The following is a 15,258-nucleotide window of genomic DNA, read 5'->3' as shown; positions in this document are numbered from 1 at the left end:
TCTCTCTCTGCCTACTTGTGATCTCTGTCAAATAAATAAATAAAATCTTTTTAAAAAAAAACGAAAGAAATATGAAAAAGTACACTAGTTCAAAATTTTGGTTTTCTCTGTTAAAAGGACAAAATTTTCTCAAATTGTTGGCCTGTTCTTCATAACAGATTGTACAAAAAGTTTCTTTACTTCTAATGTAGTCTGCTTAGGAAACAGATTCTGTTTTGTCTTTATCAAATCTTTGATTACTTGGGAAAGCTGAGTCTTCTCTGAGAAGAACAGCTAAGGTTTTTGTAGTATGTATGATCTTCTGTATTTGTCCTGAAGATTATTTTGGTTAAATGGATTGTTAAATATGGTTTTATAATTTTCTGTGATCCTATTGGGTTAAGTGTCCAAACCTTTTGACATTTTTAATAAACTCCCCCAAAGTCAACTTCTAAAATGAGGTCTTCTTGAACTGGAAAATTCCATAAACCTAATAGGCTTACTTGATATGTTAAATCACATGGAAAGCATTGTCAAATAAGAAATAATACTATACTTTCTTCCTATAACATCTGTATAGGTATGCATTGTTCTAAAAATTGTGTGAAATCCACAGAAATCTGAGTATTTCCTGATAATAATGTGATCAGTCACCATTTTAAAATGTGTCACAAAAATAAGCAACTCGCATTGCAAACTCCACTGTCACACTCGTCATACTCAGCATCTGTCTTCCAGTATATTAACCTTTTATGAAACCCTCTTGCTGTCTTCCCCAAATGTCATCATTGCATATTATCATTCTCTAAACCCTGCTACTCTGTTACCCTTACCTTCTGATGACAGGGACATCTTCCCTTACCATCTAGGCTCTTTGATTTATGGCAGTTGGATTTTGTCCATCTGCTACCAACTCAAGAATGCAACTATGTTTTGTAATGGTTTGTATGTTTTCTCACCGAGCAGAAGCCTTCCCTAGTCATAGAGCTACGGCCCCAGCTCTATGGTAAATATTATTGGAGAAAATAACTCCAAACTGGGGAATACCCTCCGAACTTCCCAATGACTGAGGGAGCCATTTCACAGGACCAACATTACAGGCCATCTGCCACAGCCAGTCAGTATCACAACACTTTCACTGCATAAACCGATCCCCAATACTCTGGCACTGTAGGACAAACACAAATGGAATAAGCATCCAATTGACAAAACTTGCTAAATATTTATTTTTAAAAAACATTTTTTTTAGGATTTTATTTACTTATTTGAGAGAGTGAGAGAGAGCATGAGGGGAGAAGGTCAGAGGGAGAAGCAGACTCCCCATGGAGCTGGGAGCCCAATGCGGGACTCAATCCTGGGACTCTGGGATTATGACCTGAGCTGAAGGCATTTGCTTAACCAACTGAGCCACCCAGACGCCCATAACTTACTAATCTTTCAATCTGCTTTGGTCTATAGCCCTTCCCTCGGTATTATTTAACCTAAGATCCACTCCATTTAGTAAACAGTACTTGTCTCCCTTGGAAATCATTACCAGAACAACTCTCAGGATGACCAAGGGACGTATGAATCTGCCCTACTGAAAGGAAATGTCCTAATCTATTGCGAAGACCTTATCAAGGTCCTTGGAAACAATACCAGCCTCATAGAGTAATCCTTCCCCAGCACACTCATAGGAGATAAAGATCTTTAATTTCATAATCTCGCACCTGGAGATTTGTTTCCTGGAAATGTCACCTTCACAAGGATGCCCTCTAGCCTGACTGGAAAGGGCCATATCAGGTATTGTTAACTAACCCCTGTGCTGTTAAATTTAAAGGCACTGACCTGTGGATTAACAGTTCTCATTAAAAAAAAAAAAAAAAAAAAAAAGGCATCTTCACCTAACTGGACATCCCACTGAAGATCTGGACAAAAGCACTTGGTACCTGAAGTAGAGAGACAGCTTTCCTGAGTCATGACCGAGCTTGTATAAACTCACCAAAGACTCCTACTAATGCTTAATGTCCATGAAATATTTGGAATAATTCTTGTAGTAGGCATTTTAGCACTCTTGTTAATCCTATTTATACCCAAGGATTTTGACTACTTGAGTCTGTTCAACTGTTTTCAAAACATTAAATACTTTCTGATCCTGCTTATTATTACCCAAATTAGAGGAACTAAATGGTAGACAAATGCCATAATTCAAATAACCCAAGCCATAGCATGTTTTATCTGGTAACCTTTCTGGCTGAATGTCTTTCTCAGCCCACTATGGAAGACCAGGAGACTCTTGGTCATCTCATTTATAATTTCACCTTTCTCCCTAATTTCACTATACACCAGATTGCCCCCTGTGATCTCACCTGTCAAGTTAAAATAGTTTTGCTCCCAGAAAAGGAAATCCCCTTTGCTTCACTTGAACCACCCAAAATACCAGGGAAAAATATTTCTATTTGTCCAACAATTTATCAAGAGCTATAAGCCTCCTATATTTGACTCCTGCAGACATGCCAAAGCCCAAATAAAAAGTGTAAGTGTTCTCCAATAGGCCTTTCTAGCCGCAACACCACGCTTGCAAAAGGTTCTTTCAGTTAATACCTGAAACACATCCTCTTTGTCTGCTCAAATAAAACAGACCTCTGCTTTCTCCTGCGATGCCCTCTGTACCAAAAAATGAGTCCATAAATAACCAGACCTAAGCAGAGACACTTTGCACTCCTACAGGACACATTTTTGTCTGCATTTACAAGGGAGAATCTTGGCATCTGACTGCCTATACAGCTGAAGAAAGGCAGGACAGTGTCTCCTGGGATATCTAACTTCCCCTTTTTCTGTCCTTAACTCGATAACTAAAGGAGACCACACAGGAACTAAGCATAGAGCTAAAAGAAGTCTTTCCCCTAAAAGAACTGAAAGAAAATGGCCATCCTGACCCATCCTAAACCCCTCTGAACATAAAGATAATAGCTGTGGACTTTCTCAAGGCTGTGGTCTCCCATGAGAGATAAACCTTAGTGAGGGGCCCAGTTTGGGAGGATCTTCAGTTGCTGGCTGGAGTGAGGACATGATCAGAAACCTTTCTTGGACCATCAGCAGAATTGCCAAGTCCACTCCCTGAGCCGTTAGAGCCAAAGGAAGTCCTTGGAGACTCTACCTCACGTTGTCCCCTGTAAGAGCACAGCATTAGCTTATTTGCTTGAGACTTCTTGCTGTACATGGGTAAGAACTTCCCATCAGTAGAATTGGAAACTGCTAAGATTTTTAAGCTTGCTGAATCTCTAATCCCATCCTCTAAAACCTCTGGTTAGATTTCAGACTCTCGGATAACTTTAGTTGACTCCTGACCAGAATGCGACCATTTTAAGATTGAGGCTACAAATTATCTTACTTCTCATTGCTTTAATTTGTTCTATATTCATTATTATCACACTGTCAGTGCTGTTCATGGCCACTGTGCCAAAGTCTGTCAGAACTCAGAGGGTGTTCGTTCAAAGACTCAAAACCATTCATCAGGTCTACCCTTTAAGTGAAAAGAAAAGAGAACCTAAGTTCTAAAGCTTATTTCCTCAAATCTCCCCATTACTCAAATGTAGCTGTAAGACTTTCAGCGAGCACACTTACTGGACATATCGCGTATCAGCCACTGTGAGACTCTGGCCTCCAGGAGACATGATGGGGCCAAATGGCAGGTTGCCAACCGCTTGGACCATGAACGGGGACTGCATGATCATAAAAATTTGTCACTGGTGCTTTCTTACCAGAGAGATCTTGATGAGAAGGGGGAAATGTGAAAGAAGATTCAAAATGAAGCAAGCGTTGCTAAGAGAGCCACTCCCAACAGAGCTGAAAGAACAGAGAGGAGTGCAGGGGTGGCTCAGTGGGTGAAGCCTCTGCCTTGGCTCAGGTCATGATCCCAGGGTCCTGGGATCGAGTCCCGCATCAGGCTCTCTGCTCCTCGGGGAGCCTGCTTCCTCCTCTCTCTCTGCCTGCCTCTCTGCCTACTTGTGATCTCTGTCTGTCAAATAAATAAATAAAATCTTAAAAAAGAAAGAACACTGAGGAAGTGAGGCCTATGCATGTCTCCTACTTCAGCTCTCATGTTTCAATTCTCAGCCTACCATGAACTTTTGACTTTTGTCAACTGCAACTTGTCCATTGTAACTGCCCCCACAACACCATCACCACCTGGTGCTTCGGACTGAAATAATATAATACCCGTTAGCTACAAAGCCAATGTGTATTAGATAGTCAGCTTAAACTCTGTCATCACCAATCCTAAGTCTTTAAAAAGAAGTTGTGTAACCTTGTGGGTTTTGCCTTTATAGGCCTGCACTCCCTGACTGTTCAGAGCACACTTCTGATTGAGGCAGATGCAGTGTCTCCTGGATTGCAATCCCAAAGAGCCCAGAGAATGCTATGGTTACTTCACAGCCTCTTCTTGATCAACAGAACAAAACCATCATCATCATCATCTGGGGTTCTATATGGGATTCTATATGGCATTTTGGAAATACTTTGTTAAGGTTATTAGGCTCTAATCTTAACCTAAAACTAAAATCCCTGAAATCAAGGAATTACAGGCATGGAAGATATACGAAAACACATATACACATAAATCAAATTATTATAATACAAATCCAAATTTGTTGCCTCCCAAATCCCAACAAATTTATGCCTTCATTTTTCTACCTGGCATCTGATTTCCACCGTATCACACCAAGATTACTTCGAACAGTCACTTTTCTGAGCCTCATCTTTAAAATGAAAGGATCAGATGATGTCCTCCCTGAGATCCCTACCTCTAAGACAAGTTATTTGTTACAATGCTTCATGATCCTTATAAGAAAGGACCAAGATAATCATGATATTTATCCCATAAAGACACATTCTTAATATTTAACCACTTAATCTAACAAGAGAAAAACAAAACAAGCAAGCAAATATATCCAATAGTTTGAGGAACCATTCTAATTGCTACGGCATTTCTAAAACATGAAGATACATTCTGCTTTTAAGAGGACGTGCCCTTATGTCCTCACCTCTCTCTTTAGCTTTTCTCTCTTCAGTTCTAGCCGCTTTTGCAGTTCTTTCTGTCGAGGGGAAAGACCGTATGTTGAGGTCACTGGAGATACATTCGCAGACTGGGTCCTGTGATTAGATTTCCCATTACCCTTACTTCGATCTGAGTTGACAGCAGAGCTCGGACGTGTCTTGGGGTTGGGCGGTGGCTGAGGGATGTAAGCCAGTGGCTCTTCTGCTGCTGAGTGAGCAACTGCATGAATCCTTGCTATAGACTCTTCCATCTTCGCCCCATTGACACTTGAGTTGGAAGATCTGGGGGACAACTGATGAGGTTCATTTTCTGTACCGTGAGCATGAATGGGGGGCAAAAACCCCTGACTCTCAATGTCTTGTAAGTTCAGAAGTTCAAACTTTCCATCTCTCTCTACTAGTATTTTCCTATCCTTGTTTTCTTCACCGTTTCCATCAGTTAGTGACAGGAGCACATTTTCCTGTCCAAATTCATTGGAAATACATAACTGTGACAGTTTTCCTGACATACTACTTTCATTTTCAAAATAATTTTTGTGAGTGTCAGTGTCTTCCAGCGGAGGAACTTCCAGATCAACTAATTTGTCTTTGAACTTGAGTTTTCGCTCTCTTCTATCATTCACAGGTTCTTGATTCTGCAGGATCTTGTTGGCTTGCATAATTTTCTCCATAATGTATCTCCTTACTTCCTCATCCTCTTCCTCTTCCAGGTCTCTCTGGCTTTCCACTCTGGATTCCTGGAAAGAGTTTTCACTATCTGAATCTGATATGGGATCCAAAGGTTGAATACTCGGTACAGAAATGAAGTCATTTCTTCTTGGTGAAAGCTCATCCTTCGAAGATTTGTCAGGATCAGAATGTTGTTCGGTGTGTTCTATTTCTGTTTCATTGGCTTTTAATTCTTGGTTAATATTCTCTTCATTCCCACAAGCCATCTAAAAAAAAATGAAGTTCTCTTGAGTAAAAATTGAGACTCTTTGTTCATATATACATAGCTAATCTGAAGTGAATTTCATATTCGTGCAATGTATCTTATGAATGGGAAAATGCACATGCTTACTTTACACTCCACTCATCATAGTCTAATTCATGTTTATGAGTACCCCAAGGGAAATACATGTGACAACAGCACTTTGGGAGAAATTTAACCCTAAATCTGAATTTGATGTTGCTAAATGCTATATTAATATTTTTTAAATGTTCATGCTAGTGAATGAAAGGTAATTACAAATAAGTCATTATTATTTCGACATTCTTCCTCTATAAAATTTTCCTCCTTTAAATTTTCAGAAGAAAAATTTTTTTTATGTTTTCTCCTTATAATATTTGTATTCTTCAAAAAGGTATCTTTCTTTCCAGAATCATTACAATATCAGTCTTTGGTCAAGTTCTAATCATTTTGAGGTTCTTAAAATCTTTTCAGATTATTATTGCTGCTATTTTCTGCAGGATCTATACCCAAATTCCAGGTTAATTTTTATCTCTGGATGACATTTTCCCTCCTCAACTATCCTCAGAGGCCCCAATAATCTATGCTAAACACCATCACATAACTTGGTTTTACATTAAAAAGGTGTAATTCCGGGGCACCTGGGTGGCTCAGTGGTTGGGCATCTGCCTTCGGCTCAGGTCATGATCCCAGGGTCCTGGTATCAAGCCCCACATCAGGCTCCTTGCTTGGCAGGAGGTCTGCTTCTCCCTCTCTCACTCCCCCTGCCTGTGCTCCCTCTCTCACTGTGTCTCTATCAAATAAATAAATAAAGTCTTTAAAAAAAAAAGCATAATTGCTTTCTCCCTCCCTCTCCCTCTCAAATAAAAAAACAATAATTTTTTTTTAAAAAGTATAATTCCACAAGAACAACATTTCACATAGACCAAGGAACAATTCCACATAGACTAGTCTTGCAGCATCACAAACCCTGTGCTCCATCTGCTGTGTTGAAAGAAAGGCTTCCTACCTAACATCTCTCCCACATACAAACAGACTCACCGACCAAACAAACGCTTTACCGGCAATACTTTTTCTTTCTCTCAGATAACTCTCCCTCCTAGAACAAGTCTGAGGGAAGTGCTACTTGCTGCTCTCTTCAACTCCTTAAAATTCTCTTCCTCTTTTACTTGCTCCAAGATCATCTTCTCTGATAGCGGCCTCTTCCTAACCTGCACAGCATTGCTAGATGTCTGATAAGCACATCAACCTGGCCCATTAAAATGTCTAACAAGTCAGGAAACAACGTGTGCTGGAGAGGATGTGGAAAAAGGGGAACCCTCCTACATTGTTCGTGGGAATGCAAGCTGGTGCAGCCACTTTGGAGAACAGTGTGGAGATTCCTTAAGAAATTAAAAATAGAGCTTCCCTATGACCCTGCCATTGCACTCCTGGGTATTTACCCCAAAGATACAGATGTAGTGAAAAGAAGGGCCATCTGTACCCCAATGTTTATAGCAGCAATGGCCACGGTCGCCAAACTGTGGAAAGAACCAAGATGCCCTTCAACGGACGAATGGATAAGGAAGATGTGGTCCATATACACTATGGAGTATGATGCCTCCATCAGAAAGGACGAATACCCAACTTTTGTAGCAACATGGACAGGACTGGAAGAGATTCTGCTGAGTGAAATAAGTCAAGCAGAGAGAGTCAATTATCATATGGTTTCACTTATGTGTGGAGCATAACAAATAGCATGGAGGACATGGGGAGATGGAGAGAAGGGAGTTGGGGGAAATTGGAAGGGGAGGTGAACCCTGAGAGACTATGGACTCTGAAAAACAATCTGAGGGGTTTGAAGGGGCGGGGGGTGGGAGGTTGGGGGAGCCAGGTTGTGGGTATTATGGAGGGCACGTATGGCATGGAGCACTGGGTGTGGTGCATAAACAATGAATTCTGTTAAAAGAAATTAATTTTTTAAAAAAAAGAATGTTAAAAAAAATAAAATCTTAAAAAACAAACAAAAAAAGTGTCTAACAAGTAAGTGAGATTAAACCAAGATCTCTGCATTGAAATTGCTTTTTTTTTTAAAACCATATTTGACTCTGTGGTTCATTTCGACAGCATCTGTTTCGTTATTATTCTCTGGCTTTCACTTCTTTTTAAAACCCACTGTGAAAGAAGTAAAAAAAAATAAAAATAAAAAATAAAAAACCATCTGCAATAAAACTACCACTTTTTACAATGAAATTTCCCCTCAGTCCTCATCCCTGTCTTTATCTCTATTATCCGTTTTCCATGCCAGCCTCAAAGGAAGACATGCTTATAATCATCCCCTGGAATGAGTAAGATTGATGAGAACACTCTGCTTTGCCAACTGTTTTATCCCCAGCACCCAGAACAGCCTCTGATACTGGCAGGCGACTACAATATTTTTAAATGAATTAAGAAAGGAAACAATGAATCATGATCATCGCTTCTCTGATTCTACCACTGTGTGCTCTGGATCTCATACCCCTCCAGTAATGAGACTTTGGTTCAACCTTACCACTCCGGGCATCTCTGCCTGTACTCATTCTGATTATTTTTCTGTTAAAGATGCATAAAACTCCCATTTAAAGGCCATACTAGAAAAATCGTAACTTTTTACTTTGTTGCCTTTTTCAAATATAATTCCATTTATCCTCCCCGTTGCATAAGAAAGCAAAATGGAACCAAGAGAAATTTGTGATGTAAGATTTGCTGCTTTCTTTCTCTATATTCTTTTCTTTAACCTTCTTCAATCTGACTTCCGGTGTAATTACTGAGCTCTCTGTCTAAAGTCACCTATTTTTAAAGGAGTCTTACATCTTTTCTTCATTACTTTCCTACTTGTTGACTCTGATTTCATGCATATATACAAAAGGATATATACACATATGAATACACACACACACACACACACACACATATATGCCCACACAAATTATGTATAGATACACATACACAGCATATACATAGATATAAATAAATATAAAGAGAGAAGAACTGTCATACAGGCATTGGTTCATTTTCCTGGATTTCCGTTCTACAGGTCTGATAAATACTATATGATCGTATTTACTGGATCCACTTTTTCCTACAGGTATTCCTATGGCTGTTTTGATTCTACATTCCTTTTTATATTCATTCCCCTGAAGGGCTAATTCAGTCTTAAGGTTTCAAATATTAGCTAAAAGACCATATCTTTTGAGACTTTGCTTTATTTTCATTTATATTAAAATTATAACCCCCCTTTTCATTTATATTAAAAGTATAACCCCATTTACCCAAGTTATATAAAGTAGAAATTAATTGTACCTGTTTTTATTTTGGTGCAATAAATCATATTTTATATTATATAAATTATAATTTAAACTTTATTAAGAGCTAACTTAATCCCTATTCTCTCATCTCTTACTAATTTGCCCTTGCCTTAAAATACAACACGTAAGCTCTTTACACCTCAACATTCTCATCTCTAAGGAGGAAATATTGATACTTGTTCTATTTTTATCAAAGGAATTTTGTGAGGTCTAGATGACATAATATATGCAAAACTCTTCAAGAATTACAAAGCACTTAATGAAATTATTATGAATGCTGTTGGCAATTTATATATACCTCTATTATGCTGGTACCACTTTTTTCTTTTTCATTAATTAACCATTCCAGGTCCTTTTCAAAGTCGTCTTCATATTCTCCACTTTCTTTTGAGTCCGTATCTTTATTTTCTTCCATTTTCCGTTTGTTAAAGAATAATGCTAGAAGATTTAAAAAGATAAGGCATATGTTATGTCAACTTTACAGGAAGCAAGGAGTATGGAGATTAATAGGATAAGCAAATCAACATACAGAAACACAAAGCATGCAGTGTTCAGAACACACATATAGCTGTATACCCTAAAAGAGAGACATTTTCTAGATGTACTGCTCCTAAAACAGCATCTCCCCCACTCCTGTCTCCCATTTACAAGGGGGCTCTCATTTACAAGGAGACTAAAAAAGGTGGGTAAGAAGATTATCTGAGGCTTAGAACAGGATTTTCCACATCGCCTGCCAATCACTGACATGCCTTGCCCAGGTCAAAACAGATGACTCAGCTTTTAAGTCACACTTGTTCACATTTTTTTATGCTCAAATAAAAACAAATACAGGTTTCCTCTGCTCTCTGAAAGTAGAGCATTCCTATGAAATCTTTTAAAAGCTAAACTGGCGTAAAGCAAAGAAGCAATTACTGCTTCACGAAAGCAAAAATCCTCTTCAGATTTCTTTCAATGAGCAAAAACAGGTACAAATGTGGATCTTTTGTAAAAGAGAAGTAAAATTTCAAATAGGGGAGGAAACCTGAATATCAATTCCCATCCTCAGTTTTTTAATCCTTCAGGTAGTTTATATGGCATAATTATAATGTGCGATCTGAGAGCTTTTCAGCTAAGTGAAGTTGATTCTCAACTATTGTAAATGTTAATTTCCATAAAAGTCAAACTGTTTTCAACTCTGAGATATATTTTTCACCAACAAAACCAAAATGTGATGTCTAATACTACCTGGAAACAGTGGCAAATAAAGTTAGAACCATTCTAAAGTTATCTATAAATTGAGGTCAGTTCCTAGCCCTGAGAATTGTTATATGTGTAACTCTCCAAACAAAAGAAGCAAATAAGTCTATACTATCAGGTGTTTGTATATGTGGGTGAGTTTACAACATATGTGTGTGTGTGTGTCTATACATGTATTATAATTTTGATAGACATTTGTAAAGCACCTACAACATTCCTATATACATTCTCATAAAGATTATAAAATAGGCCTATGCTCTTGAGGTGTTTCCTATATGGTACAGAATAAACAAAACCCACAAATTTAAAATATAGATAAAAGCCAATTAAAAATGTATGTAAATGGGATATATATATATATGAAACAATGGGAAGAAGAATAAAAAAATTAACTCTGTGTAAAGTTGGAAATACCAAGGAAAGCTGAGACGGGCTGTGAATAATGAGTACAAGAGTTTATTAGTTATTTCAGACGAAGAGAACACAATGAGAAAAAGCAAACAAACATGGAAGTGCATGGAATTGTTCAAAGAGGCCAGAACGTGATGTGCTCCTGAAGAAGAATCTGGAAGCAGTGATAAGGGGTCAATCTGATGTCAGATTATCTGTTCTGACAGATAAGATTGAGGAAAAATTGTCATAAAGCAACCAGAGGTAGAAATATACAGTAGTAATCTGCAACTATTTAAAAAAACAAAAAGAGCAATGCTCCTTAAATGTATTTAGAATTTTGGGTTCAATCTCGAAAGAACAATAGAAATCTCATCTTCAGGGTCTCAAACAACTGGGACCCTGTTTGTACACCTGTATCTCTGCCCAGGAACCTTCTCTTGATCCTACACCAAGAATAAATTGCCTAGGGGTGCCTGGGTGGCTCAGTGGGTTAAGCCGCTGCCTTCGGCCCAGGTCATGATCTCAGGGTCCTGGGATCGAGTCCCGCATCGGGCTCTCTGCTCAGCAGGGAGCCTGCTTCCTCCTCTCTCTCTGCCTGCCTCTCTGCCTCCTTGTGATCTCTGTCTGTCAAATAAATAAAAATAAAATCTTTAAAAAAAAAAAAAAAAGAAGAAATTGCCTAAAACCCTTTTGGAGGCAGAAAGCACAGAAGTCAAGAACACATTTTTTAGGATATAAAATGAGAGCTATTCTGTCTGAATCGACAAATCGTCCACAAGCTTTGTTTTGGCTTCACTGCGCTACCCGCAAACCTCGCCAGGACTACCTAACCTGGTGCCGATTTCACTGAAGGGAGATACACCTGCTTTTCCTTCCGCTCGTCGCCATCAGATAATAGTGAGAGCACGTGGGAGAACATCTTCTAGGAGCTACACAAGCACTAGCTAAGTAAAGAGATGAGGCTTTGCCATACCGTGTATGAAAAACACTGTAATAGGTTTTAGTGAACAGAAGGTGCAAATAAATGAGTTACAAGAATGATGAGGACACTCAAAATGTGAATAAACTCCAAGCTAAGACTATGGGTGAGACCTACAGAAAACGGGAAGCACCGTATCCAGTTTCCTGTGCCGCAGGGAAGGACAAAAGACAGACTAGCTGGAACTCGATCAGAGGCCAGCAAACCAGGGGAGGGGGATAAAAGAGAAAGAAGGGGGGCGCCTGGGTGGCTCAGTGGGTTAAGCCGCTGCCTTCAGCTCAGGTCATGATCTCAGGGTCCTGGGTCTGCTCGGCAGGGAGCCTGATTTCCTCTCTCTCTCTCTCTCTCTGCCTGCCTCTCTGTCTACTTGTGATTTCTCTCTGTCAAATAAATACATAAATAAATCTTAAAAAAAAAAAAAGAGAGAGAAAGAAGGGCAGAAGGGAGCCTGGAAGAGTAAAATGCCTTAGAACCTGTCTCTCAGGAATACCTGAAAACCCTGGGAATATTATCCTAAAGAAGAGAAAACACAAGAGTCATTATAACTGCTTTACATGGTTTGTTTAAAGATTTTATTTATTTATTTATTTATTTGAAAGAGAGAGAAAGAGCGAGTGTGAGCACAGAAGAGTGGGTGAAGCAGACTCTCCGCCCAGCAGGGCGCACAACGCAGGGCTCAATCCCAAGACCCTGAGCTCAGGACCCAAGCCAAAGGCAGAAGCTTTACGGACTGAGCCACCCAGGTGCCTCAGCTTGACATTGCTTAAATGGCTGCTAGGAAAGGAGGACTGGACTTAGAAACCTTCAAAGAGTAAAACTAGTGTAAAGGGCTGGAAAGTCAGGGAAAAATTTTGGCAATTTAAAGCAAAATTTACAGTGGCGCCTGTACATGAGATTAGGTCATGATCTCAAGGTTCTGGGATCTAGCCCTGCGGCAGGCTCCCTGCTCACCGGGGAGTCAGTCCACTTCTCCCTCTCCCCCTCCCCATGCTCATGCTTTCTCCTTCTCTCTCTCTCTCAAATAAAAAATAAAATCTTTTTTAAAAAATTCATAAAATGGGGCACCTGGTTCGATTCATTGGGCATCTGCCTTCTGCTCAGGTCATGATCCTGGAGTGTAGCGATCAAGACCCAGGTCAAGGTCCCTGTTCAGCAGTAAGTCTGCCTCTCGCTCTGCCCCTGACTCCACTCGTGCTCTCTGTCTCTCAAATAAATAAAATCTTTTTAAAAAATAATAATAAGGGCACCTGGGTGGCTCAGTGGGTTAAGCCTCTGCCTTCCGCTCAGGTCATGATCCCAGAGTCTGGGATGGAGCCCCGCCTTGGGTTCTCTGCTCAGCGGGGAGCCTGCTTCCTCCTCTCTCTGCCTGCCTCTCTGCCTGCGTGTGATCTCTGTCAAATAAATAAATAAAATCTTTGAAAATAAATAATAATAATAATGATGATGAGATGAAAAACATAAAACTAAAACAGAATTTACCTTTTGTCCTGAAATGAACTGAGTTGCCTATTAGAAGTGTTGCATTCCTTGTCAACTCAAAGAACCTTAAAGCAAAACCGCTGAGCTAGATGATCCTTAAGATTGATTTTAAGCTTTTTATAAGCTGCCAATTAGCAAATAATTGCCAACTCATGAAAAGCAAGAGAATTTAAAAGGAAATGCATAGTTTCATGATAAGCTTAACCTGAAACAAATGATGTGTGCCTGAATAATTAAATCCAAGGCTTAAAAAGTTCTTGTCTAGTTCACTAAAATGTCATCTTTTCTCCGAATCGTGCTTGGTACCGGTACCCTTCGCCCTCTGAAGACAAAGTTGGTTTTACGTACAGGAAAGTTAATCATTCAATCGGATTACTCGGTGGAATAAGTAACTATTTCCAGTGCATTGGTGGCCCTAGAATTCCTTCCAGATATCCATGCCTTTGGTACTAAGAACACAAAGCGGACTCTCCTGAAGGACCCGGGCACCGTGTCAGTCCTGCGTCCCGCAAAGGCTGCGAGCAACACTGGCAGGAAACCGAGGAACCAGGTCGGGACCGCAGAGCGCGTTCATCCGGCAGCGCCTCGCGGCGGCCCAGGCTGAACCTCCCGCCCGCGTCCAGCCGGCCGCGGGGTCGAGGCGGGGCGCGGCGGCCGGGGCAGCGCGGACCGAAGCCCGACCCGCGAGCGCCAGGGACACCGCTGTTCCCCTCTCGGGGGCGCGAGCACAGGCCGGTTCCCCTTCGCACCGGCGGGCTGGAGGGCGCGACCCGACCCGTCCTCGCCCGCGTGAAGACCGAAGTTCCCGCTGCGCGACGCGGCACCATCCGCCACGACGCGGGATCCCCAGCCGGGCTCGTTAGGTCGCACGAGGCGCCCGCGCGGCGGAGGAGCCCCCGCGGCAGCCGCTCGGGCAGCGGGCGAGGGCGCAGGCCACGCGCCGTCCCGCGCCAAGTCCCCGACGCCGCCTCCAGCGCGTCGCGGGGTCCCCGAGCCTCCGCTCCCGCACCGCCGCCCCGGTCGTCCCGCGCGAACCGCGGCGTCCCGGCCGCCGACTCCGTCCCCGGGCTTCGCGGCGGAATTCCGGCTGTACCGGCAGGGACGGTGCGAGGGGCTCGGGACGCGCCGCCCCCGAACGCAGCCGGTTCGCGGCCGGAGACAGCCGGTCCCTTCAGAAGAAGCGCCCGGGCGCGGCCGACCCCGCGTCGGGCCCCCGCGGAAGCCGCCATTGCGGGGTGACGCGAACGTGCAGGGGACAAGCGACAGAATGAGGACTGAGCGCGCGGGGTCGTCACACGAGCCGGCCGGAGGGGCCCCGCGCCTAACCTGCTCTCCGGCGGCCGCCCCGGCGTGTCCCGGACCCTGCCCCGCACCGAGCCCCGCACCGTCCTCCCTCCCCTCCCGCCGCCCCCTCCTGCCTGAGTAGGCCGCGGCGGCTGGGGTCACGGGGGCGGGCGGCGCACTTCTGCTCTCCTCGTTCTCAGCTCGGACCTGGAGGGCGGCGACGGAGACCCCAGCACCTGCTCCCGCGGCGGCCGGGGCCGGGCTGCCATAGCAACGGCGCGCCGCCGCGTCTCCATCCGGGCCTCTCACGGCGGGCGCGCGGCGCACCCGCGCAGACGCAGAGCGGCCCGAGGACACCTGCCGCTCCGGCGCGCTCCCAGGCGCCTGCGGAGGACCCGCCCGGCTGCGGTTTCCGGGCCACACCCGGGCAAGCCGCGCACCACGCACGACACATTGAATAAATCAGCACGTTACCATCTAGACCTTTGTTAAGTTAAAAGCTGCTTGAAAAGGTCGGCAGTATTTTCCTTAGAGATCCACTGTCTTCCTGCAGCGCACCGGCCCCTGGAAGACACCAAATAAGTCATTCCTATTGT

General features: G+C 42.6%; 1 protein-coding gene across 11 annotated transcripts in view; it reads right to left on the bottom strand.

Annotated features, from left to right (window-relative positions):
* Nucleotides 1-14,993, bottom strand: part of CCDC181 (coiled-coil domain containing 181) — a 35,429-nt gene extending 20,436 nt beyond the window's left edge. For 5 of the 11 annotated variants that reach the window (XM_013058370.2, XM_045087750.1, XM_004756657.3 and 2 more), the window contains exons 1-2: nt 9,590-9,729; nt 5,004-5,951 (exon numbers count right to left, since the gene is read on the bottom strand). In XM_013058370.2, the coding sequence (XP_012913824.1) occupies nt 5,004-5,951; nt 9,590-9,706 (1,065 nt within the window). In that variant the 5' untranslated portion in view covers nt 9,707-9,729. Of the gene's footprint in view, nt 1-5,003; nt 5,952-9,589; nt 9,730-13,146; nt 13,174-13,378; nt 13,518-14,471; nt 14,495-14,796 lie in introns of those variants that run through there. The other 6 variants (XR_006608874.1, XR_006608875.1, XM_045087752.1 and 3 more) reach the window with 5 other exon arrangements.
* Between the last annotated feature and the right edge of the window lie 265 nt (nt 14,994-15,258).

The sequence above is a fragment of the Mustela putorius genome, unplaced genomic scaffold (assembly GCF_011764305.1).
Source record: "Mustela putorius furo isolate JIRA1106 unplaced genomic scaffold, ASM1176430v1.1 tig00001451_pilon_pilon_pilon, whole genome shotgun sequence".
NCBI lineage: Eukaryota > Metazoa > Chordata > Mammalia > Carnivora > Mustelidae > Mustela > Mustela putorius.
Note: the sequence above shows the minus strand (reverse complement) of the source record. Positions and strands in the feature narration are given on the sequence as shown.